General features: G+C 41.9%; 1 protein-coding gene across 1 annotated transcript in view; it reads right to left on the bottom strand.

The window, feature by feature from the left end:
• Positions 1–27,634, bottom strand: part of elp4 (elongator acetyltransferase complex subunit 4) — a 234,993-nt gene that overhangs the window by 85,925 nt on the left and 121,434 nt on the right. The window contains exon 9 of the mRNA XM_034188702.1: positions 20,467–20,573. Within this exon, the coding sequence (XP_034044593.1) occupies positions 20,467–20,573 (107 nt within the window). The remainder of the gene's footprint in view (positions 1–20,466; positions 20,574–27,634) is intronic.

The following is a 27,634-nucleotide window of genomic DNA, read 5'->3' as shown; positions in this document are numbered from 1 at the left end:
AATAACTCAGACAGAACAATCGGAGAGAAAGAGTCTAACCAAATACCGGCATCACTGAAAGCAGCCAAAGATAACGATATGTCTTTGGGATGGTTATGAGTAATTTTTTCTCTAATAGTAAATTTTATTAGCAAAGAAAGTCATGAAGTCATTACTAGTTAAAGTAAAAGGAATACTCGGCTCAATGGAGCTCTGACTCGTTGTCAGCCTGGCTACAGTGCTGAAAAGAAACCTGGGGTTGTTCTTATTTTTTTCAATTAGTGATGAGTAGTAAGATGTCCTAGCTTTACGGAGGGCTTTTTTATAGAGCAACAGACTCTTTTTTCAGGCTAAGTGAAGATCTTCTAAATTAGTGAGACGCCATTTCCTCTCCAACTTACGGGTTATCTGCTTTAAGCTGCGAGTTTGTGAGTTATACCATGGAGTCAGGCACTTCTGATTTAAGGCTCTCTTTTTCAGAGGAGCTACAGCATCCAAAGATGTCTTCAATGAGGATGTAAAACTATTGACGAGATAATCTATCTCACTCACAGAGTTTAGGAAGCTACTCTGCACTGTGTTGGTATATGGCATTGGAGAACATAAAGAAGGAGTCATATCCTTAAACCTAGTTACAGGGCTTTCTGAAAGACCTCTACTGTAATGAAACTTATTCCCCACTGCTGGGTAGTCCATCAGAGTAAATGTAAATGTTATTAAGAAATGATCAGACAGGAGGGGGTTTTCAGGGAATACTGTTAATTCTTCAATTTCCATACCATAAGTCAGAACAAGATCTAAGGTATGATTAAAGTGGTGGGTGGACTCATTTACGTTTTGAGCAAAGCCAATCGAGTCTAACAATAGATTAAATGCAGTGTTGAGACTGTCATTCTCAGCATCTGTGTGGATGTTAAAATTGCCCACTATAATTATCTTATCTGAACTAAGCACTAAGTCAGACAAAAGGTCCGAAAATTCACAGAGAAACTCACAGTAACGACCAGGTGGACGATAGATGACAACAAATAAAACTGTTTTTTTGGGACTTCCAATTTGGATGGACAAGACTAAGAGTCAAGCTTTCAAATGAATTAAAGCTCTGTCTGGGTTTTTGATTAATTAATAAGCTGGAGTGGAAGACTGCTGCTAATTCTCCGCCTCGGCCCGTGCTACGAGCGTTCTGGCAGTTAGTGTGACTCGGGGGTGTTGACTCATTTAAACTAACATATTCATCCTGCTGTAACCAGGTTTCTGTAAGGCAGAATAAATAAATATGTTGATCAATTATTATATCATTTACTAACAGGGACTTAGAAGAGAGAGATCTAATGTTTAATAGACCACATTTAACTGTTTTAGTCTGTGGTGCAGTTGAAGGTGCTATATAATTTTTTCTTTTTGAATTTTTATTCTTAAATAGATTTTTACTGGTTGCTGGTGGTCTGGGAGCAGGCACCGTCTCTACAGGGATGGGGTAATGAGGGGATGGCAGGGGGAGAGAAGCTGCAGAGAGGTGTGTAAGACTACAACTCTGCTTCCTGGTCCCAATCCTGGATAGTCACGGTTTGGAGGGTTTAATAAAATTGGCCAGATTTCTAGAGATGAGAGCTGCTCCATCCAAAGTGGGATGGATGCCGTCTCTCCTAACAAGACCAGGTTTTCCCCAGAAGCTTTGCCAATTATCTATGAATTACATTAGTCTATTACAGTAGACCACAGATAACATCATGAGAAGTATCAGCAGTAATTAACAAGTGACCATGGCAACAGTAGACTTACAGAAAACATTTGACGAAGTTCCACATTGCAGTCTACAAGATAAACTATATTATTATGGCATTAGGGTTTCTTACTTAGACAGCTGCTTGTCAGTCCACTGAGATATAAAAGTCACATGACTGTAAACAGTGATGCTGATGTTCCAGCAGCTTGTAGTTCATAGGAGGCTTGTGCCTTGGTGGTTCCTGCGTAGTTCCTGATCATCAGGACCAATTGTCTTTCAGCTAAGAGTGACTGGTTTGGTTTTCCTCCAGAACTTGGCAAAGTAGCCAAAACTCCCATTAACCTGAACATAATTTCGTGAATGAAAGATTTTGGATTCTGCAGTTGTTAGAAATAGTTCCATGATCTATGTATATCTTTGATGCTCCATTTTAGATCTGTACTGAGGTTCATTGTACATTGCACTGCCTGTCAGTCAATACAATGAGTGATATCAACCCCCCCCCCCCCCCCCCCACCACACACACACACACTTTTTTTTTGTTGGCACAGATAAGCTATCAGCTGTGGACTATCGTACTCTAACAAATTTAAAAAAGTTGAAAAGTTAAAATCTATATTATGGAACTTTGAGCAGCACTGAATTAATTGGGACAGGTATATTTTTGACTCTGTATGTATACATTTGTCCCTGTTCTGAGAAAGTGTCAAAGACAATAGCGTTTTACCCTCACACCTGCAAAGGAAAAACTGATAAGATCCAATAAACAATACTATTGTTTCTGCTAGTAGTAGTACTACTAATCTGTCAGTCCATTGTTATTTTAAAGTTATCTGCATTACAGACCCCCCGCACCCACAGGCACACATGCACACACACCACCCCCCAGGACATGAGCAGTGGAAGTGTGGGAAAGTTATTTTTAGGACCCAAGCAGAGTCTGACTGAGTTTGATGCTCCTGGTCTGGATCAACATTCCACCTTTGAACCACTAAGACCATGAAAGTATTTGTGCCTATGACAGGAATTTTACTTTTCTCTACAGTGCCTCAACAGGAACAGGATGACTATTCCAATATACTGCTCGCTGAAGTGTCACGAGGGCAATCCAACCTCAACCAGTTATGACAACTCTATAAAACCACAAGTGCAGCTGAAGCACTTATTAGACTGCATAGCTCCTCTTGGATTTACCCTTTATCTAAATCTGCTTCCAAAAGTAATTTGATTTGATTTACAGTTCATCCAGGAAGTATTCACAGCACGCCACAATTTTCATTTTGTTATGTTACAGCCTTATTCCAAAATAGATGAAATTCATTTTGTTCCCCAAAATTCTACACACAATATTCCATAATGACAACATGAAAAAGTTATTTTTTTCAAATTTATAAAAAATAATAACCATAACAACAATAAAAATCACATGTATTCACAGCCTTTGCTAAGAAGCTCAAAATTGAGCTTGTGTCCATTCTGTTTCCACTGATCATCCTTGAGATGTTTCTACAGCTTAATTGGAGTTCACAAGGAGTAAATTTGGTTGATTGGACATGATTTGGAAAGACACACACCTGTCGACATATAAGGTTCCACAGTTGACAGTGCATGTCAGAGCACATACCAAGCATGAAGTCAAAGGAATCATCTGTAGATCTCCAAGACAGGATTGTCTTAAGGCACAAATCTGGGGAAGGGTACAGAAATGTTTCTGTTGTTTTTAAGGTCCCAATGAGCACAGTGGTCTCCATCATCTGTAAATGGAAGAAGTTCAGATCCCTCAGGACTCTTCCTACAGCTGGCCACCAGTCTAAACTGTGCAATCGGGGCAGAAGGGCCGAGAACCCCATGGTCACTCTGTCAGAGCACCAGCATTCCTCTGTGGAGAGAGGAGAACCTTCCAGAAGGACAACCATCTCTGCAGCAATCCACCAATTAAGCCTGTGTGGTAGAGTGGCCAGACGGATGCCACTCCTCAGTAAATGCACATGGCAGCCCGCCTGGAGTTTGCCAAAGGGCACCTGAAGGATTCTCAGGCCATGAAAAACAAAATTATCGGGTCTGATGAGACAAAGATTGAACTCTTCAGTGTGAATGCAAGGCGCCATGTTTGGAGGAAACCAGACACCATCCCTACAGTGAAAAATGGTGGTGGCAGCATCATGCTATGGGGATGTTTTTCAGTGGCAGGAACTGGGAGACTAATCAGGATTGAGGGAAAGATGAATGCAGCAATTTACAGAGACATCCTGGATAAAAACCTGCTCCAGAGCGCTCTTGACCACAGTCTGGGGTGACGGTCATCTTTCTTACAGGACAATGACTTAAAGCACACAGCCAAGATATCAAAGGAGTGGCTTAAGGACAACTCTGTGAATGTCCTTGAGTGGCCCAGTCAGAGACCAGACCTGAAACCGATTGAACATCTCTGGAGAGACCTGAAAATAGCTGTGCACTGATGCTCTCCATCCAACCTGATGGAGCTTGAGAGGTGCTGCAAAGAGGAATGGGCAAAACTGCCCAAAGATAAGTGTGCCAAGCTTATGGCATCATATTCAAAAGACTTGAGGCTGTAACTGCTGCCAAAGGTGCAGCAACAAAGTATTGAGTAACGGGTGTGAATACTTATGTACATGTGATTTCTTAGTTTTTTATTTTTAATAAATTTGCAAAAAACCCAAAACTTTTTCATGTTGTCATCTTGGGGTGTCGTGAGTAGATTTTTGCAGGAAAAAATGAATTTACTTCATTCTTTCAATAAGGCTGTAACACAAAATGTGAAAAAGTGAAGCACTGTGAATACTTTCTGGATGCACCGTACATGGCGGAGGAATCACAGAATGTCCCTGTGAGCTTTAAATTGTTAAAAATATGCCAATGGAACCTCTCACATGATGAGTGGGACAGATTAATAGCACCACAGTTGCTAAATTAACTTTTTTCAGGCAAAACCAATACTATTTAGCAATTAATTTATTGAAAATCAGTTTCATTCACTTTGCAGTAATTCTGTGAACAAGCCAGCAAACACACAAGGCTGGATGGTTTGAAAAACAAAAACTTAAAATGTGGAAGTGACTAAAATAATCCTATTGTGTACACAGTAGCATGATTTCATTAACAACAAATTACTTGTTAGCTACAAATGGAGTTCATACCCACATATTACTTTTAGTCCTGTCTTAATGTGAAGTTGTTGCTATGTTAGGAGTAAGGCAACACTGATTTTACAAAGATTTAAATGTAGATTTAATTTTGAAAGCTCCAAGTTAGTCATTCCACTTTTTGTGGTTCCTGGGTTCATTAAGCTTTACTGCCTTCTTGTCAATATATTCTTATGAAATATTCTACACAAGTATACTGTGTTGCTTGGTGAGGTCAGACACACCTTCCTACAATGTGGAATTCTGGAGGTTATCACTGGAGGTATATTGAACATTTTCTGCAACAAACTGCATTTGCTGTACTTGTAGTGGCTTTATCTTCTCTTTCTTTGAACAGCCTAATATTAATTTTTTCTTCACTTTCTATAAGTAATAACAAATTTGATCATTTTTCTTCATGTTTTGATTTGGAATAAAATGTGCAGTGTTCCCAATACATTTGCGTGTATGGAAATAAAAGTTATTATAAGGATTTTGAACTTTACTCACTTTTTAAAAGCCACCATTACTATTTTGAAAAGAACAGTATCCAAAGCAGACACTACCTTCTCTGAACATGTTTCTGAGTTTTAAGTTATGTGAAGCTTGAAATTAGCTTGGTTTTTTTTGTGGTTTTTTTGTCATTTCCAAAGTCAACGTCTAGCGGCCAATAAGGCTACTGCTGCTTGTATCAAAATGCACCAGGTAAATGCAGGTGCAAGACAATATTCAATACAAGCAGAAATCCAGTTCCTCCAACAAAATAGGTTCTATCAGAATCATAAACAGTCTATGAAGTACTTACAATCTTGATAAGTAGCCTCATCAAACAGGTGTGAATCAGGTGTCCCCTGAAGCCAGTACCTGTTGAACATGCTTTTCTCTTTGAAAACCTGAGGAAAATGGGACGTTCAAGACACTGTTCAGAAGAACAGCATAGTTTGATTAAAAAGTTGATTGGAGAGGGGAAAATTTATACGCAGGTGCAAAAAATTATAGGCTGTTCATCTACAATGATCTCCAATGCTTTAAAATGGATAAAAAACCAGAGACAAATGAAAGAAAATGGAAAACAACCATCAAAATGGATAGAAGAATAATCAGAATGGCAAAGGCTCACCCACTGATCAGCTCCAGGATGATCAAAGACAGTCTGGAGTTACCTGTAAGTGCTGTGACAGTTAGAAGACGCCTGTGTGAAGCTAATTTATTTGCAAGAATCCCCCGCAAAGTCCCTCTGTTACATAAAAGAGATGTGCAGAAGAGGTTACAATTTGCCAAAGAACACATCAACTGGCCTAAAGAGAAATGGAGGAATATTTTGTGGAGTGATGAGAGTAAAATTGTTCTTTTTGGGTCCAAGGGCCGCAGACAGTTTGTGAGACGACCCCCAAACTCTGAATTCAAGCCACAGTTCACAGTGAAGACAGTGAAGCATGGTGGTGCAAGTATCATGATATGGGCATGTTTCTCCTACTATGGTGTTGGGCCTATATATCGCATACCAGGTATCATGGATCAGTTTGGATATGTCAAAATACTTGAAGAGGTCATGTTGCCTTATGCTGAATATAACATACCCTTGAAATGGGTGTTTCAACAAGACAATGACCCCAAGCACACTAGTAAACAAGCAAAATCTTGGTTCCAAACCAACAAAATTAATTCCTCGCAGATGTGAAGAAATCATGAAAAACTGTGGTTATACAACTAAATACTAGTTTAGTGATTCACAGGATTGCTAAAAAAGCAGTTGGTACATAATAGTTTTGAGTTTGTAGTGTCAACAGCAGATGCTACTATTATTGTGAACACCCCCTTTTCTACTACTTTTTTTTTTTACTAATAGCCCAATTTCATAGCCTTAAGCGTGTGCATATCATGAATGCTTGGTCTTGTTGGATGTGTGAGAATCTACTGAATCTACTGGTACCTTGTTTCCCATGTAACAATAAGAAATATACTCAAAACCTGGATTAATCTCTTTAGTCACATAGCACTACTACTATTCTGAACACTACTGTGTGTGTGTGTATATATACATACATATATATATATATATATATATATATATATACATATACACATATATATATATATACACATATATATATATACACACACACACATGAGGTCTGTTAGAAAAGTATCGGACCTTTTTATTTTTTTTTTCAAAAACTTGATGGATTTGAATCACGTGTGCTTGCATGAGCCAACCTTGAACCTTCGTGCGCATGCGTGAATTTTTTCTTGCCTGTCAATTGTTTCATTTGCTTGTAAGCAGCCTTTGTGTGAGGATGGGTGGAGTCTCTCGTCGTTTTTTCTTTGCAAGGAAATGGCGGAACGACTGGAGCAGCGCGACTGCATCAAATTTTGCCAGAAACTGGGCAACAGCCAGGTGGAAACCATTCGGATTATTCAGACGGCTTTCGGTGATGACGCTATGGGCATTACACAGATTAAGGAGCGGTACAACCGGTTTAAAGACGTCCGCACAATGGTGGAGAGCGAGCCACGCTCTGGGCGGCCATCAACATGCTGAAATGACCAGATCATTTCCAAAGTGAACGCTGTGGTGATGTGGGACCGTCGTGTGACTATCCGAGAAATTGTGGAAGAGGTGGACATCAGCACTTTTTCGGCACATTCCACTGTGACAGAAGATTTTGTCATGAAAAGATTTGCAGCGAAATTCATGCCGATGGCTTGGGCACGAAGCTGATGACGGAGCAAAAGCGCCTCTGTGTTGAAGTCTCACAGGACATGTTGTGACATGTCCAGCTCTTCCACCATTCGGAAGATTCAGACGGCTTTCGGTGGCTTTTCAGTCGTGTGACTATCCAAGAAATTGTTCGAAGGTATATATATATATATATATATATATATACACACACACGAGGTCTGTTAGAAAAGTATCCGACCTTTTAATTTTTTTCAAAAACCTGATGGATTTGAATCATGTGTGATTGCATCAGCCAAGCTTGAACCTTCGTGCGCATGCGTGAGTTTTTTCACGCCTGTCGGTTGCTTCATTCGCCTGTGAGCAGGCTTTGTGTGAGCAGTGGTCCACCCCTCTCGTTGGATTTTTATTGCGAATAAATGTCTGAATGATTTGGAGCTTTGCTCCATCAATTTTTTCCAGAAACTGTGAGAGACCTCCAGGTGGTAACCATTCGGAAAATTCAAATGGCTTTGAGGGACGATTTCATGGGGATTACACAGATTAAGGAGTGCTCCAGCCGGTTTAAAGACCACCCACAGCGTCTGAGAGCGCGCTGTGCTCCGAGCGCCGATCGACAGGCTCAAACCCAGCTGAAACAACCAGATCATTTCCAACGTCAAGGCTTTGTTGATCCGGGACGCCGTCTGACTTCACAAAAATGGCAGGAGATGTGGACATCAGTACTTTTTCGGCACATTCCACTGTTACAGGAGTTTTTTCATGGAAAGAAAAGCGGACGGATGCGCCACCGTGCCGCTCATGGCTCGGCACAAAACCACCTCCGTGTTGGTCTCACAGGACGGATTTGAGATGGCTTTCAGACGGCTGTCGATGGGTTTTCAGTCGTGTGACTAACTGAGAAATTGTGGATGAGCCTGGACATGCCAGAACATGTCCTGTGAGGCTTCATCACGGCGTTGCTTTGTGCCATGCGGCTCCACCGCGATGCGTGGAATTCCTCCACACGTCTGTCTCAATGTGCTGAAAAAGTGCTGATGTCCACGTCTTCCGCAATTCCTGTGCTAGTCAGAGGACGTCCCGGATAAAACACAGCGTCCAGTTTGGAAATGAACGGCACATTCCACTGTTACAGGAGTTTTTGTCATGGAAAGAGGACCTGCTCTTATCTTATGTAAGAGCTTGTAAGCAACTTTGACTGAATTTCAAAATTGACAAAAGTTTCATTTCTTTGCTTTATTACTGTGTTTATTTTCAAATCAAATACAAGGCATTACATATCTGATGTTTAATGGTTTATGCAAGACTGTGAATAAAATATTAGTGGTTTAACATTGTATAAACACTGAGTACTCTTACCAGATCTTGTTATTTCTTTCTCCTCACCAACATACAAAAAGTGCATAAGCCTAAGGCAAAATCAGCCACCATCATACTGAGCCTATGAAATAACAATGCAATTATTCAGGCACCGGGGATGGAGTGAAGAAGACCCAGTTTAAAAACACCAGAGGGCCTATGGTTCCCTCAGTCACTACCATTATGTTAATAGGGAGCCATTTGTGAACACACTTACACATACCCAAAAGTACAACACCCCATGAATGCAAGGTGGCATGCTAGTAACAGCTTCTCTTGTTCCCTCTAATGGAAACTGAAGACAACTATGGCTACTTTAATCAGGTCTGAATCCAGTATGGCCAGTCTCGTCTGATCGAGGCTGAGTGGTGCATGGACTATGTTAAAGGTTCACTGCTCACTGATGAAGAAGCTTCACTTCCAGGGAGAGTACAAGCAAACCACATTCTTACTTGGTGTGGCAGGAGGAGCACACATGTCCTGCTTTGTTTTGCTTTAATATTGTCTATTTGTTTTAAAAAAATGTTTCGGCACCGTGTTGATGTTGCATAGAGGGCAATGGACCAAATAGTTCCTGAGTGAGATTTGAACTGTCTAAGAGCACAACTTTTATTTTCTCCAGGCACTTGACAATAAAAAATAAATTACATGCATTACTTTATCCAGTTTCCATAGTGATTTCTGAACCTTGATCTTGTCAGTACAACTACATCCTATTCCATGGCTACACTGACTTCACATCAAGCCAACTGTGCAAATTTGAACTTCTGAACATAGTTTTAGGATAGGTTTGTAAGTAGAGGTAGGCATTAAAAAATGGGTGGAACCATTAACAGAAATGAAACAAAGACTGAATTTAAAGTAACAGATTCAGCAGTGCAGCAGATAAATGCATATATCTTAAGAATTGTTAACTTTGTGCTGCAAGCACCAAATTTGGCACAATGGTACTTCTTGGTTTACTTTGTGTGAAAAAGCGATTAGCTACTTCAATTTTCAAGCTGCTGGACATTTTTTGAAAGATGGTGACCAGAAATACCTATTTCATCATAGTTTATTTCAATGTTTTACCTGTTACATATCGTACTATGGCCTGGGGGGCGGGGGGGGGGGGGGGGGATTTCAATTTAATCATGATTAATCATGCTTTTTAGATTGATATTATATGTTTTAATAAATGTACATGCATGCTGTAGAATGTGCATGCTGCAGAACATGTGACAGTGTTTGGGATGTAAGGGTTTAGTAGTAGCAGTAGCATTTTTGCTTTTAGTCAGCCATCTCCTTTGGATGAACACTAGTCCTCACTTAATTTAGATAAGGTAATTACATTTTTAATAATCTGCAATTTTGATACACTTGTAGGCCTCATTTAATGTCATGTATTGTCAAAAACATAACATTGCATGGACTGACTAACATCTATCTCCAATTTAACCATGTTTTGTGTTAGTGTGTGAGTTTCTGTTAATGTACCACAGTATAGAATTCATTACAAAAAATATTACTTCTAAAAGCAAAGATGACTCCTATTATATCTTTAAATGTTACATTTGTGTTTAGTACCATCCCAGTGTTCTTTCCATTGACCACGGATATAATATTTGCTGTTCAGCCTCTGTTGTCTTTTCTCTAAGTGAGGGCCGGGATTTCAGCAGCTTTGATGATTCACAATTGATTTTCAGCTTGCAAGCTTTGCTTTCAAGAGTTACTTTGCTTTGTTGGAGGTTAGACTTTTCTCTTGCAAGGTTGGCTGTTTCCGGAGGTCGAGGATAGCTTTTCACTTTTGGTAGATTAGTTGTTGGAGGACCTAGTTGTTGTCTTCTGGTGTCGTCTTTTGGTGTCAGAATGTTTCTTGGCAGGCTTGTTATGGCTGTCTTGAGCTCCTCCCAATGTTTAGGAAGTGTAACGGAGTATTAATCAGATTTTGTTCATCAGGCGCTGTTGAAACTCTGCTTTTGTTTCTGGGTCTTTGTGCTGAGCAATACTGAACCTTTTGACAGTTTTGCAGTGTTGAGGCCTCCTCTTGGGGTGGATGTTCAGCCGGATCCTGGAGCAGATCAGACAATGATTCCCCTGCGGTAGTCAATGCCTTGGTAGACAGGACATTTCTGGTTACGCTTTCAAACGATGATGTGATCAAGCAGGTGCTAATGCTCCGAGCGAAGGTGTTGCCGGGAGATGCTGAACTTTTGCTTTTGCTTGAAGATGGTGTTGGTGATGACGAGATCATGTTCTGTGCTTTTGTGAGAAGTAGGGTGTTGCACTTGCCCACTCCGTTTCTCTTGAAGGTTCTGTTCCAGAGCTGGTTGCCGATCCTGACCACTGAAATCATACAGGAGGATGATCTTGTCAAATGCTGGGATTGCAAATAGAATGGTGTCCAGCTTGGCATGGAAGGTTTTCTTCTCTTAAAGATTGTACCAAGGGTTGGGGCCTAAGCACTGATGATGGTGGCATGACGTTCACTCGCAAGTCTGAGACGGAGTGTAACCAGTCATTCACTGACACTCACCGGGAAGTCTGTCAGCTTTGGAAAAAGAGAGTACTCAATGGCGAAACTGATGTAGTGGATTCACTGTTTCTCCTCAGGAAGCCCTTCCCACAAGAAAGTGTACAACCCCCTGCTCCTCCCGTAGCTGGCCTTCTCCTGCTCTTCTTGTTGTACTCAAGGTGACGATGTCAATGTCAATTTTGTGTAGTTCATGATAGATGAGAGCTGTTCACCTTTGCAGCCAGTCTGACTTGTTGCACATCAAGGTTCATACATTCCATGTACCAAATGTCATCATTTGGGTTTTATCTATCGCAAAGCAATGACATAGTCTTCTGATCTTCTTCACTTTAACCTGTCTGTAATCCAGACACGTTAAAGTGAAGAAGACTATGTTTAGGGCACATTATCTAGCCTTTTGCTGTTCAGGGTGAGCAGAGCAGGTCCTAATTAGGGCTGCTCATGTTGTGTGGGCCGCTGAAGAGGAGGTACTGCTGGCCCACTACCACCAGAGGGCGCCCTGCTTGGAGTGCGGGCTCCAAGCACGAGAGGGCGCCAGATCCAGAGGAAGTGACAGCATCACACCAGCTGTCACTCATCTACGCCACTACTTAAGCCGGACTGCAACTCCACCTCCCCGCCGAGAAATCGACTACCGTGAGGTAATTCTCTGCTGACTGACACATTGTGTTATTTGCAGCCCTATTCCTGTGGACGGAGCCTTATCTGGAGTGGCGGAGATTAACGACGACGACTGCGCCTTACTCTCTGGACAGATAAGTGGTTACACAGGCGTTGCACGAGTGTGTGATTCGGAGGTGGAGGTTCCCCCTCCTAACGGTGTACAGACCGAGAACCACTGAGTGTAAAGACTTACACTCATTCATCTTGTTTCTGCTTTTTGCCAGCAGTACCAGGGTCGACAGTCGAAGACAGAGGTCACCTGGGGATTCGGGACTTGGCGGCTCCGGTGTTCTTCAGGCCGTTGGTGGTGGAAGCCGTGTGGGACGCGGCCTCTCTCTCATCGGGGGCTCCTATCTTCGAGCCTGCCCACACGTCACCTGGTGTTAATTGACTTTGCAGATTTTGTGTATTTAGTTGTGTATTGTCATAACATTAAATTGTTACCTTTTGGCTTACTCATTGTCCGTTCCTTTGCGCCCCCTGTTGTGGGTCCGTGCTACGACACCTTCCCAACAGCTCAGTTGCAGATGCAGTTGCTGAAAAACTTTCCTGCTTCTTCTAAGGGTCTGGGATTGAATGACACACCTGCCACTTCCATGCCAGGTCAGAGCTGAGAGCTTCCAGATTCACAGGCTTGTCCCTGTCACTCTTTGCCAATTGCTGAAAGACTTATGGGTGTGCAGCGCAGTGTAGAAAATCTGCATCCAGGGTGAGTCTAAAGAAGCCTGTGTGTGGAATTGTTTAATATAAGGTGACCCTTTAATGCACACATGAACATTTGTAAAAAAACACAAAACAAAAAAAGTCCTGTTAAATAATAGATGCAAATCAGATGAATATGGTGAATGTTGTTCAGCAGAGGGGGTCCCATCATGTGCCACTGGCGGCCCTTCACCAGACTTTAGCTCTTTCTCATACACTTGCACAAAGCATAAGAAAACCTCATTCCAAAATGTGACAGAGGCTGGTCTGTACCAAGGGAGGAAGTATAAATTATTTACAGTGAGTATTACTGTAAAGGTCTACTGCCATCAGACTGTGATTCCAAAGGCAGATTTCAGACTGACAAAAGAGCTATCAAAACCTATGGGTTTCTTGCGGCCTATCAATAGATTTTTTTCCGGAATATAAGTCACACTAGAGTATAAGTCGCATTGGTTCAAAAATGCCTCTTTAAGAAAGAGGGGAAAAAAAGCATATAAATTGTACCAGAGTATAAGTCATGTTTGCGAACAATCATGGATGTCTGTTCATTTGCACATGCACACAGTCATGAACGTCTGTTCATTTGCGCACAGACCCACAGACATGAACGCCTGTTCATTTGCGCGCGCACACACAGACATGACCGTCTGTTCCTGCGTTTTACTGGCACAGTCCTTTGTGTCATTAGGCAGCACTCTTTGCTGTTTGATAAAGACATTTATTCATATTTATTTGCTTGATGTGAACATGACTGCTAATTATATTTTATATGGAGGCCAAGATGAGGAAAAGCTCAAAATAGTAATGCCAGCATGATCGCTTGTTTAAAGAACGCTTTAAGTGTGACCAGACTCTGTTTTAAACGTGCGCTGATAGTAAAGCTTGTTTACACATAACGACGACAAGTCACGAATGTCACGAAGTATACATTCTTGGCCGCTGATCACGAATGTGATGATTTGAGGCAGAGGGGTCAGGTGTCCTCAGGAACTGCTGCAAACTGTTACCTGTTACCACGCATTACGATTAATGGCACGTGTTGCTGGAGAATGATCAGGAACCATTATGCACGGTCAAGAATAAGTTTCTGCGTTGTTGCATGCTATCACGTGTAACTGCGCATCATTAAGTTCTGGCATGTTGTGAATGAGGCGAATGGTGTCCACACACACCCCCATATTCATCCAACCTTCAGTTGCTGAACAATTCAGACTGCTCCAGTTTGCTCCTCAAACTCCACAGCAGAAGAACTGTGAATGCATGCTTAGTTGGGAGAGGAGGTAGGGAGAGGGTAGGAGGAGGAGGAGACTGAGAGCCAGATTTGTGGCTTCACGCAGCTCTTGTCTTGCGCGTTTTCTCAAACATCAGGCACAGCAGCAGGTGGAACACCTGCAGGAGCACGTTGAAGAGCATTGGAACGAGACTTTTAGCCGACTTGGCATCACTGTCCTCCTTCAGCATACTGCAGCAATGAAACTGAATGCGGTGCAGCAGGGTTTACTTGTGTGCACGTTAGAGAAGAACGCTGTCATGCACTATTAAGGAGCACCACTCATCAAGATGCATCAACACGCTCAGTTGTGACCTCCACCACACGAGGCGAAATGAGGGTGGTGCGCGACATTTGTGGACGATTTTTTTGACAGCCAAAAACATGCTCCATGAAAATCACAAATATCACGCACCAACATGCACTATTAAGAAACCTATTCAGATGTGTTAAGTCACGTTAAGAATGTCAGGAATGTGCCAAGAATGACGCAAATATGACATTCGTAACGTGTCTTGCCTATGTGTAAACGCACCATAATCAAGCCCTGTCTGAAGTTTCCACCTCTCTTGTTTTCTAAAACGAAAAGGCAGTTTAATGGTCTGTTTCTCATTTCAAGTATAAAGAAAAAGTTGTGGTCATGAACTGTGATTTTTTTTTCCCGTATATAAGTCGCACCGGACTATCGCAGGGCCTCTCAAACTGGCAAAAACTTATACTCCAGAAAATATGGTAATCAATGTGAATAATCATCAAAATCATCTATGGTGGTAACTACTGAATGTACCAACTAGTTCTTTCTCCATCCATGTTCTTTTTCTGATCTCCAGCACTATGCATTTTTTGGGACATTAGGCAACAGATATGCAAGCAGGCATGGACTACAAAGATAAATACAAAAATGAAAAAACGCCTAGGGACTGGGTCTCTAACTTGTTCTGAATTCTCCAAATCTTTCTTTCCCTCCCTTTTTATTTCTCTCTCGCTCTCTCAATATGACGGTTTCGTGCCTCTGAGGAAAAGCCCTCATTTTAATTAGATGTGACCTCAGAATCACTTAACTGCACCTCTCTGCTTATGCCTCCCCCTCTTCACCAAGCCTACGCTCTGTTCCTCACATAGGTCCATTAACACCCTTCCCTTGGCACCCACGGGCTTCAACAGGGGGCAGACACAGGCGCTGTCTTAAAGACATTTTGAGGACATGCCAGGAAACATTAACCTACTCCGCACACCTCTCTCGGACTCCTTCAGTTTGACTTCTTTTCCTGAACTCTTCTTCTTGCCAACATCGTCATTTTTGTTTCCACTCAACTCAACAAATAATCTATCCACGTGCCACCGGCAAGATCTCGGTTTCAAATTAAAATGTGGCCCAGGACCTTTTGTACTTGTCTTTCCTTTATTTTCTTGGAACACTGATAAATTTAAAATGACAAAGACATTAACACAAAGAGTGTCAAACATTACAAATGTTTCTCTATTAAAACAAATACATATAGAGGCTGCACATCCCTCAAGAAACAGAACTCGTTACTTTAACATCCTTTAACATCCTAACATACTTTAACATACTTTTACATCCTGAAACAGGCTCTCTTAAGTTGACACAAATCCTCCTCTTATACTGTATTTGACCCCTTGACCTGCTTCTGGCACCCCTGCACCTCACAGGCACATTGCTTGTCAGTTTAAAGGGTCAAACAAAGGTGAAGCGAATGCAAGCACGTACCATTTGCATTCTTCAGCGCTTCATCATTTAAGCATCCTCGCATTGTGAAACTAGCAACAGAAAACATTAAGATGAGGAACGTCTCACGAGGATGCATGCTTGCCAAGTTTTTTTGTCACATACATGCGTGCGTGAGTTTCTCAGTTAAGTATGTAACTGTGCAACTGCATGAATGTCAATATCTCTCCATGTGGGAGTGAGCAATGTTTGTGTATGTGTCTAAGAGTAGGTGTTAATCTTGTCAAAGCACCAAACACTCCTTTACCTGCTCAGACAAAGCCATGGGTTAATTCCGGCTTCAGGCGTCATGGCTAATTACTGTTCATCAACCGCAGCTTGAACTTTTGGAAATGTCAGCTATTACCATGGTAACCTTATCACGAAATCAACTGAATTATTACGACATGTTATATGCTGGACTTGGATAACAGAAAAATAATTATTCAATTCAAAAACATATTGTTATTGACAAAAACATTTGTGCACTACTACGTGACACAGGCATGAGTCAAACAGTAGTTAGGAAATTAGCTAAGAGGATGACACCATGTGTAGCTGGGATGGCATGCAGCTGTCCGATCCAACTGGTGTGAAGCCAACACCATCAGTTACCTGTCATTCAAAAATGACATCACATACTCGAAAGGCACGGAATCTGTAATTCAGAAAATACCATGGGAGAACAACTCCATGATGCCAAGACACCCTCGCAGGACTATAATGGATGCAGAGATGAAAATACACCAGTGAGCAGTGAAATCCCAGAAAAGACCAGTAATGTAAGTATTATGTGGCCCTAGGCACAGCAGTCCTGTAGTTTGAGTAAATGAGGTGATTAGCAGGGACGGTGTGGGTTGTCACATGTCAGACACTGTGTTTAGAATCCAATCACCATTTCTCGTGTCAATCAGCTGTCCACCGAAGCAGTTAACTGGCAGGTCAAACACTGTTATATTGAGCCATGTAGTACAATGGTGTGTTCGTGCAAACCTATATAGGTGTGTGCATGTCAGACTATTGACTACTCCAAGAAGCATTACAAAAATGGACTCACACTTTTGTGTCACCTCCACACCAGGTGATACTCAAATTAATGACTGTCAATCACATAGCCAGAGTGCACAACACGATAAGATAATAGCGTGTTACAATGACTAATCTGCTTTGACTGATTTGATGCATGACTGGTGACACACTACTGTGTTCTTTGGGAAATTCCCTGGCACATAACAGTAAGCCACAGCCAAAGATATTCATTGGCAGTTCATATAACACATTTACTAGTACCAAAAACTCTTGGCCATTTAAAAAGAAATGAAGAGCCTGCCTGAGTCTCTATCTAATTTTCTTTAAATTGTCTGTATTCGACTGTGAGGGCAATGCAAGGCCGTGGCTCCCATTTAACAGTAAACTCTAATAAAGCTCTTTTAACGACAGGGTGAGACAAAGCTTGGGCCGAACAATGTGACACAGTACCCACGCTCCATGTAGGTACAGGCATGCTCTAGGACTAACCAGGCAATACAGAGCCCTAATTACAAGACCACAGAGGATAACCACCTTGACTTTTATGGATCTCATAAATATATACAAGAGTAGCCTATTCAGATAATCAGAGAAAGGGGGGGAACCAAAGCAGGTAAGAGAATGGTCAGAAGCATGACAAGGCCAGGCAGAAAATAAGAAGGGGTTCACCACAGGACATGCTGTAGGTTTGGGGGTGGGCAATTCTCTCCTCCAGCTAACCTACTTCTTGAGACAATAGGATCCAATAATAGCCAGGGACTAGAGGGGTGTGATAAGGTAATGATAATGTAATGAGGACCAATCATGAGCCTGAGCTAACAGAAGGGCTCTTTAATTTGTGTCAAGGATGGTAATTCAGTGACAAGTCAATTGTGCTAAGTGAAAGTGAAGATGTGACACCAGCAAAATGGATGTGTCTGACAGCAAGGGGACGAAAAATCATAAATCTAAATTAAACAAGGAATACACTCTATTGTCTCAACTCCCCGAGAAGCGCTAACAAAGATTTTATGCCACAATGTAACCACAAAAAAAACTATAAACTTTTCATAAAAAAAAAATGTGTTTGTGATGGCCGATTCTTGTTTTAGATCTCAAAATATTATTTTGAATGGGAGCAGCAGAGGGAATTTTGATCTCAAAATAATACAATCATTCACATTAGCTTGTACTCTAGAACTTGTAGCTGCTGCCTGCAGAGAAATGCTGGGAAAACAATGAACAATGATCAACCAGACAAAGTTAATGTCAGTACAGCTACTGTGCCTTAAAGCCTTTACGTTTGTTTCCGTCGCCACTGGAGCACAGTTTTCGCTTTAGTTTGATTGGAAATCTCTTAGAGAACTTGTAGAGTGAACTACCAACCAGGTATTACTGATGTGTTCCAAAGAGCTGTCCGTTAGTTACAGGGTTGTTAATTTGGAACATTACTGCCTCAAAAGTTCTGTTAACGCGTCCATGACCAAACACTGAGTTCAACATTGCATGGGTATACATATTAGTGCGTTGTCTTGCTTGAGCAGGCTTCAATGCCATCAGTCTGTGCCAGTGAATTGTCTGGAAAATGCAAGAGCTCATCAAAAAAAGGCAAAAAGCAGTACATGACAAACAGAAGTTGGCCAAAAAGACCAGTGGAACATCCACTGTAAAACACTCAATGAGTAGAATAAGATCATTTGCAAACTGTCAGGCGACAGTGGTTGCAAGGAGCGGTAACACAAGAAATCTTTTCTATCACCTGAAGAAATCAAAAGAATGAATCTCCCAAAAACATCTGATAAATCGTTGAGCGGAGGTGGGAAGATAAGAGTGAGATCTGTAATCGTTAGTTTTTTTTCACTTTGTGCAGCTTGATTTATATATTTCATGAAAGTGTTTTTCAAAGACTGGCGTTACAGGGGAAACAGATTTGAATTTTTTTTTTTTTTCAATTTATTGCAATGGATGATTTTCAAGTTGCGATAGAGCAGCGCCTACGCGCATGCATGATGACGTCACCACTCTTTCCAGTTAGGGAGACGTGGTTTTGTTCAACAACAAGAACTGTCAAGAAATTTTCTTGTGTGTGGCTGGAGTTGTGTAGAGGTAGGACTAGCCTTTTGAATACTTGAATAACAATGTCAGTCGCACAAAGAAATCAAATAATAGTGAAAACATGTTCATTGCGCCCAGAATGTTGGTATTTTGGTCGTTGAACTTTCCTACCAACAAATGTAAAGCCCTGGTCACACGGCACTAACAAAGGAGACCGAAACCAAAATGAAACAAGAAATCTGGACTTACGTCCAGCTTTGATCGGTTAGCCGCAACGTAAGGGGTCATTACATCCGATCGGTTAGCCACATCGTAAGGGGTCATAACATCCAATCGGTTAGCCGCTCCGTGAGGCGTCATAACATCTGATCGGTTAGCTGCACCGTAAGGGGTCATTACATCCAATCGGTTAGCCTCTCCGTGAGGCGTCATAACATCCGATCGGTTAGCCGCACCGCAAGGGGTCATTACATCCGATCGGTTAGCCACATCGTAAGGGGTCATAACATCCAATCGGTTAGCCGCTCCGTGAGGCATCATAACATCCGATCGGTTAGCCGCACCGTAAGGGGTCATTACATCCAATCGGTTAGCCTCTCCGTGAGGCGTCATAACATCCGATCGGTTAGCCGCACCGTAAGGGGTCATTACATCCAATCGGTTAGCCGCTCCGTGAGGCGTCATAACATCCGATCGGTTAGCCGCTCCATGAGGCATCATAACATCCGATCGGTCAGCGGCTCCGTGAGGCATCATAACAAGCTGTTGTTTCTAATGACACCAAACGCGAGCGAGAGGCTCCCTAACCGGACGTTTTGGTTTCAAGATGGCGGCGCAACCTGAAAATTGTCCATTTTGTTCAATAAATATTCTTAAAATACCTCTGTACCATGTGCATTATGCTGTCATAATATAGTTAAGAGTACAGTCATAGCTGCCATGTAGTTCTCAAAAAAGCAGTTCACCACTTCAGGAGCATTTACACTACATATTGAAATTTTAAGAAGAAGGAAGCTACCATGACATATAGTTACTGTTGATGCTTAAAATTAGACCTTGATATAAATTTTAGGCCACACCATTCAGTCGTACACTCATCACAAACAAAATATAAACGTTTTTCCCCAATTTAAAACTACCAGCTGTATTTATTTCAATGCATATCCACCAATATTTTGAACATTAAATCACCTCATGTGGTTATACTGACTTGAGCAGGGTAACAACAGTGAATAATCAATAGTCTCACCTTTGATTTTAGCACCTAGTAGCAGGTAAAAGCAAAGGCAGTCTGGCAGAGCTAGGCTGATGTGAGACACTGCTCAGTGGCATCACTTGTTAATTTCAGCACCATTAAGAATGGCGTGAACATGCAGGTATTAAATGTAATGGCCTTCTCAATAAATAATTACTCTGCATTTAAACTGAGCTCCCATTTTGATATGTTTATCAAGTTGCAAAAAAAAAAAAAAAAAAAAAAAAAAAACATTTGAGGGAGAGTTTTAGGCCAGTCTACAAAGTAAAACCTCAGACTGGCAGGTAACATTAAAAATACATCTTGTGGTTATGACTGCTGTACCAAACATTTGTTTATGAAGAACGCTTGGGGGTGCTGAGGCTTGCTGACAACATACCTCAATGCTAAATTGTTTCCTCTTGAGTTTAAATGCCAGGTCCTTGTGGTCAGGGAGTTGACTTGCTAGACAGTTCAGGTGTGGTACCTGACGCACATGTAGAAGACCTGCATAGGAGCAAAAAGAGCACATTGAAGGTGGAACAAATCAACATCAAAACAAAACATTGGGAAGCAAACTATGCTCATCTTACACACATTGCGCAAGTATTATTTCCATTTAAATAATACCCATTTTCAAAGTGTTCCTTTGAAGTAACAGTGTAATAAACACCACATTGTAAAAAAAAAACAAAAAAAACCCACACACACAAAAAATAAACCTTCCAATTAGTGGAGACTTTCCGATTTAATGAGTGCATTTACATCCTAATTGACTGAATGGTGTAGAATTACAGCAATGTTTAGACAAAGAATCATAATTTCAGAAGCAGAAAATAGCTGGACAATATTTGCATTAGGAATCTTTTGCCATCAACTACCAACAGGAGACCCCAAGATCCCAAAAGTTGCAGCTGTCAGCAAAGCAGGGCATCATTAAGTTTAGCGTCACACGATATATAGTTGGAGAGCTAATAATTTCTCGTTTTACATTTTATATTTTGTCCACATTTTATTTTTAGTTATACATATATTTAGATAATTGATTTTGTTAAATTTTATTTTATTATCTTTTATTTGGCTAACCTCGAAAAAGCACCTTTTGGAGTTGCACTCAAACCTCGTTGCAATGCAAATTACAATGACAATAAAGGCGATTCTGATTCTGATTCGATTCTGATATAGTTTCAGCATATTGGCAATGTGCACACATGCAACTGTCACACTGTGGAACACTGAACATGTCAAGTCTGGGAGCATGCGCTGATGCTGTGCTTCACTGCATCCACGACCAGCAGTGGGCACTGTTCAGCTAATCCGATAACCGATAATTATCGGTATATAATTATAATTATTATATTCTTTGTGCGACTGACATCATTATTCGAGCATTCAAAAGGCTATTCCTATCACCACGCAACTCCAACCACACACAAGAAAGTTTTTTTTGACAGTTCTTGTTATTGAAAGAAACCGCGTCTCCCTAAACTGACAGAGTTGTGACGTCATCACGCATGCATTTAGGCACTGTCTAGCGGGATCTTGAAAATCCTCCATTACATTTTAACAGACTTTTCGGCTTTACAAATGCCTTTTTTTACAATGAAAAAAAAAAAAGACATATTTTACTAAAGCACATTTATTTGTAAACACCAACACATGTTACATTAATTCACTTGTGTTGGTTTACATAGAATGAATTAATCAACCAATCAGTATGAGTGGAGGCTAAATTTACCCATAATCCCTTTGGGCATCTTTGTGTTAATTTTCAAATCTTCAGAATTAGTGCATTATTTTACAATTAACAGATATGTGTTATATATATCACTTTGGACATTTTTAGAGTTTAACATAGTTATTCTATCCGGATTAATTTGATTTATAAATCAAAACCATAAGTCAAACCTGCTTTCCATTTCAAGACCTCTGCCTCATGGCTGGACCACTGTATGCTGTCAAGGTAAATGATGCTTCCCTACAGCAGTGGGCAGGGCGCACAAAGGCAGAAGCGCTGGCTCATTGGGTGTGTTTCGGTTTGTGATCGTCTTTGATTCTATTAGAAGCTTTGGTGGTGTTTAAACTCAAAATCGGCTTGTTAGTAGCTGAGAGCGTACGGGAGACAAAATTGAAAATTATCGGTTATCAGTTAGCTGTAGCAAGAGAACTCTGGGGGACCTCAAGGAGACCAGCATTGACACAGATATTTGGGAGGAACTAGCCAAAGGATGAAATAATGGGAAGAGGGCGGTCAAGGAGGGTATCAAAAGGGCAGAGATCAAGTGGCAAGAAGGTTCAAGATAGAATGGGTCAAACAGAAGGAAAGACTGATACACCAGACTTTGTCAACCTTCATGTGTGACTTACGCAGTAGATATTGTCATTCATGCATCGGCCTGCGCAGTCACAGACAAAGCCATGTAATGCGCCGAGACCACTGAAGGGTGCAAACACCCCTGAAGGACAGATGTTTACTACTTAAGGGTTCTTGCATGCAAAGAGGTTTTTTTTATTGTGTTATTGCTAGTAAGCAAAATGCAGATGCTGCACATCAAGTTATCCACAAGTTGTCACAAACCTCCGGTGCTTGTCTGTTCCCACTGGCATTAACCTCTAAGGAAGGAGGTTTCTTGAAATGTGCCCCTGTGTGCCGGACACCACACATAACCAACCTCAAACTAATGACATTGCTGTTAACTATTTTTTTAAGCATTCCTACTCTTAAGCAGGCTTGATATTCAGGAGTTTTACTCTGAAATGTCAAAATGTTAGAACCGTATGGTTCCTTTGTGTTGTAGTTGTGCTCTTCTCAGTGGTGGAGTAGTATACCTTAGCTTAACACAGCTCCATTATCTTTGGCCAAAACTGTGCTGAAAATGAGGCAAACAGAATGAAAAAACCAGAAATGGCTCCAGGATGATACTGACCAAAAAGAGGTTGCTTCATCTTTCAATATTTTTTTTGAATTGACATCTTATTTTTTTGTGCAGATGAATTGCCCTATAAACTCATCCTAATCATGCTAGAATGTCATTCTTTCCAAAAAGCGCTATTCAAGTTATATATTGTAAATTCCTGTATTTTTTTTCACACTGCAATGTATCTCAGACAAAAACATCACAATGTCAGTTTTCTGACAGTATTACACAGCCCTAAGAAGACAAGAAAGACATGATTGTTTTACATCAGCATTTGTACCAAATGTCACAGTTTGAATATAGTCCAATGGAAATATGGCACAGTCGTGAAATTCGTTTAATAGCACACTCGAGTCAAAACTTCCACAGTATAAGTGGGACCAACACATATGTCAGTACCTACATATTACACAAACTCAATTATGGTTGCATTGTGCAGGACATTTTCCATCTATTAAGACCAATTAGAGTGATAAGAGACAGCAAAAAAACCTATAAGCTACCGATTTCCCCCAAAAAGACAACAGGAAGCTCCACTTTAATGTTGTTTCCCCACTTTTAACCATCGAGATACATTTAAGAAAAGTAAAGCAGAAGTATCTTGATAAAAATTAAAATGAGAAAGAAAGAAGAGTTGGAGGGACTAATGGAGAAAGGGAGACAGACAGAGAAAGAGGGGGATGGTGGGTTTTCTCCTCTGTGCACTTGGGTGATTTTCCTGTGCCTGATTTGCAGTGACAGGCTTCCCAGCATGCTTTGAGCCGCCCTGAACTGCTGCCGCAAACACACGTGCACGCGCACTGTCACGCTTGTACCAGATGTGTTTGCGCTCCTGAACACACATCCAAACAGACACACACACACAAACGTATTTCATAACCCAACCACAACCCCTGTGACTGGTTTAACAGTAGCCAACGACATTCTGAAGAGTCGGTCAGATACAATATTAATCGCACTCGGTCTGAAAAATAAATTGTCACCAGCCTTTAGGAATGCATATGCAAAGGAATGCGATCACAACAAAATGGGTCATTTAAATAAAACAATGTCGGACAACTTCACAATCTCACAGCGAGTGTTTTCGCCACTCATGCCTTCATTTGTCGTAAGTAGGGCTGTCTAACCCGAGGACAGGCGGGGTGGGGGGCAAAAAGAGAGCGAAAAGCACAAGAGTGACTGGGAGAGTTCGAGAGGCGCCACTAAAAATACTCCCTTTACTTAAACTGACCTTTATGTGCGGAGAGTGTGATAGAAAATAGGGAAGCAACAGTGAAAAAAATGGCAAAGCCTGAAAAGAAAAGTGACGATGAGAAGTGGGGAGAGCAGAGGCAAACTGCAGTGCCCTCCCTGCCTCTGCAGTGCCATCCTCTTCCTTACTGAAAGCCTAGCCCGCCATTTATTAGCAGGGAATGCTGGCCATGGAGACATTGAGCGAGAGATCAAGTGATAGAGGTGGAGAGGAAGAGAGAGTGATGGTGAGAATATCGATTCCCCCTCGTGTTGGTCTGCTCTGCTCCAGAGCCTCAGGGGTACGGGACTGGGGAAGGAGAGGGGGCAAGGCAAGAGGAGAGAGAGAGAAAGAGAAAGAGAAAGAGAGAGAGAGAGGCTCTGCTTTTTGGGAGGGGGGGAGGAGAAGGGGTACGGTGTGGCAGCTGAATCCCCCCTGGCTTGTCTACTGAGGCGCACGTCTGATTGAGCAGCAGCACGCTAACGCACGCTGACAGCCTGGCCTGCAAGGGGCTGCCCTGCCTCCACCCACAGCCCAGCCCTGGCCTTAATGCACTGCCTATGCAAGTGTGTGTTTGCTGCAAAAGCGACGGAAACGTACGAGAGTGTGTGCTCTTACCATGGTAATCTTTGTAGAGTGGGTTGGTATCTCTCTCAGAGCCCTTGAAAGATTCTAGGGCTATGGCATTGTCACATAACCTGGTTATGCTGCCCACTAGAGCTCTGTTCTGCAGGAGAGAGAGAGAGAGGGAGAGAGAGAGAGAGAGAAACATGGGCAGGTAATTAAAAACCTCCTGACGGATTACCAGTGTTGCAATTAAATCAAGGTCATTATTTCCTGCGGCCAGGTCATTCCTGTCCATGGCTGAGGTGATTGAGGTGAGGGTGCTGACTTTTAGAGCACTGATCAGGGTGACGCAGGAGATACAGACCAGTGGACACATATTTGACAAACATCTACACAAGTGCCACAGGGGGGGGGGGGGGGAAATCCATTCACCAGGCTGCTGAAATTACTTTAGCTCATTAAACAACAGTTTTAGGAAAAATTGTCTCAGTTGTGCATGCTGTCAAATCAACACACAGTAGGTGAGGAAAGGGTCAGATGTTTGATGGGGAGAGCTCCCCTACTGGTTAGGTCAGTGATTGGACAAGAAAGAGATAAAATACAGGTTAGGAAAAAGAAAAGAAAAGAATGAAGGACAAACATACTAAAAAACAAAAAAAGGTGGAGGAAGAGCGTAAGGGAAGTGCAGGCAGAGAGAGGGAGAGGGATACTGGGATGGAGAGAGGAATACTGCATTATTAATGTATTTGCCTCTTGAATCATTCACATCTTTCTCTGTGTGTTGGCTGCCACTGCCTAATGCAGTTTTCATGCCTTCGTGCCCCCCCCCCCACTCTTGCTTCTTCCTTTTCATTTCTGTCCTACTTTTAAAATATGAATCCTCCACTGGTCAGGACTACCAGCACTTACAGGATATCTGAGGTCAGTCACGAGCAGCAATTAAAGTCAGGGAAAGACTTTGGCTACACCGATGGTACAGTATGTCCAAAAGCTTCTGTGTGAGTGACTTAAACTCAATTTCACTCAAACCCAGTAATGATTCCCCTCTATTTACTTAAATACAGAGATAAAGCGCTCTGGCAGAGACCCAAAACGTCTCAAAGCCACCGAAATGAAGCATCCACACAGAACTATTCAGTACAGCAGCAGCATCAGCAGAATGAGGTCATCTCCACACACACGTGCCACAGACTGTCAAATTTAAAGACACGACCCACAGAAAAAGTTACAGCAAGAAAGTGTTGTTTCAGTTCTGCAATGAAGATCTGTGATTTCTCAAACGGTTCAGATTCCGCCATCGTACGTACACCGGAACTCCTTGAAACTCACTGGGCCTTAGGTGACAGGTCACAGCCATAGACTGTATACATGTCACCCGTAGATATTCTGTTCCGAAGCGCCGGTGTTCTGTCGAGATGAACTGCCCCATCGAACTGATATTCCCACAGCGCAAATCGATAGTTACGTGTGCATCTAACAATATTCTGCTGTAAAGACAGCAGTGTACATGCAAGTCTTTACTTTTTTAAATTGAAAAGACACTTATTACTGTATTTTTATGTAAAGACAAAACTTACACAGGTTTTCTTCAGTGGCCGTGTCCCATCGAGATGCGCTCCACCACCCAACTGTGCACGCGCACCTAACCCAACGAGTTGAGCTCAGCTACCGAAGAAAAGTAGAAAACCCACACAAGTTTTGTCTGTACATAAAAATACAGTCATGTGTCTTTTCAATTTAAAAAAAGTAAAGACTTGTGTGTACACACACACACTGTCTTTAAAGCAGATATTGTCGTTAGATGACGGGGAGTTCATCGCGATGGGGACATGCGCATGCGCAGTTGCATGGTAGAGGTAGATAAACTTGATGGGGGGAGGTGTTAAAGCCCAGGAGAGAGAAAACTGTGCATGTGTGCGCATGCGCAGTTGCACGGTGGAGATCCTCTCGACGGGTAGATCATCTTGTCGGGACACGGGTTTTAAGGTCAAATGGGGCATTTCCAAACGTCGCCATAATGGCGGCGCCTGACTCCACCAGCCCAGGCTCATGCTTTTTTTTCATGCTCCCATCACGAAATGACATGACGTGCATTTTTTTTCTAACCCTACCCCATTCACCTAAACCAGTGGTGTCCAAACTATTCCAGAAAGGGCCGAGAGGGTGCAGGTTTTCTTTGCAGCCAATGACTTCAGCAGGTGATTTCACTGATGAACTCATCCCACCTGCTCCAAGTGATGTTAATCAGTGAAATCACTTGCTGAAGTCAGTGGCTGCAAAGAAAACCTGCACCCTCTCGACCCTTTCTGGAATAGTTTGGAGACCACTGCCCTAAACCTAACCATCACTACCACAGACCCCCCCCCCCCCCCCCCCCCCACTGGCGTCACCCCAGATTTCGTGATACCGTCATCAAATGAATTTGTGCTCTTGTCACAAAATGTGGCACTTTTTGTGATGGTATAACTAACTAATAGATTAATTTATTTTTTGTGATGCCATCATGAAATGGCGTGACATTGGGTATAGGACTCCGCCTAACTCCTGACCATCCTGTGAATGGGTAAAGAAGTAGAATGTGGACAAAAGAGGTGAGACCTGGATAGGACGAATGAAGCCCAAACACACCCCCATCTCAGACATCTACAAACAAGCCAAAACTAGCAGGCTTAGTATCTTGCTTCTGTGCTTTATTTACACATATTTTTGGAGACTAGCCTATGATTTTCATAACTACTGGCTTGGGTGCACGTTGTAAAATCCATAGCCAGATTATTGCCTCAGCCACTGTGGAGTAACAGTAGAGATAACATCACCAAATGTTCGATACCTGCTAATACTGCTAACAGGCT

This window comes from Thalassophryne amazonica, chromosome 2 (assembly GCF_902500255.1).
Source record: "Thalassophryne amazonica chromosome 2, fThaAma1.1, whole genome shotgun sequence".
Taxonomy (NCBI): domain Eukaryota; kingdom Metazoa; phylum Chordata; class Actinopteri; order Batrachoidiformes; family Batrachoididae; genus Thalassophryne; species Thalassophryne amazonica.
This window is presented reverse-complemented; position numbering and strand designations above follow the sequence as displayed.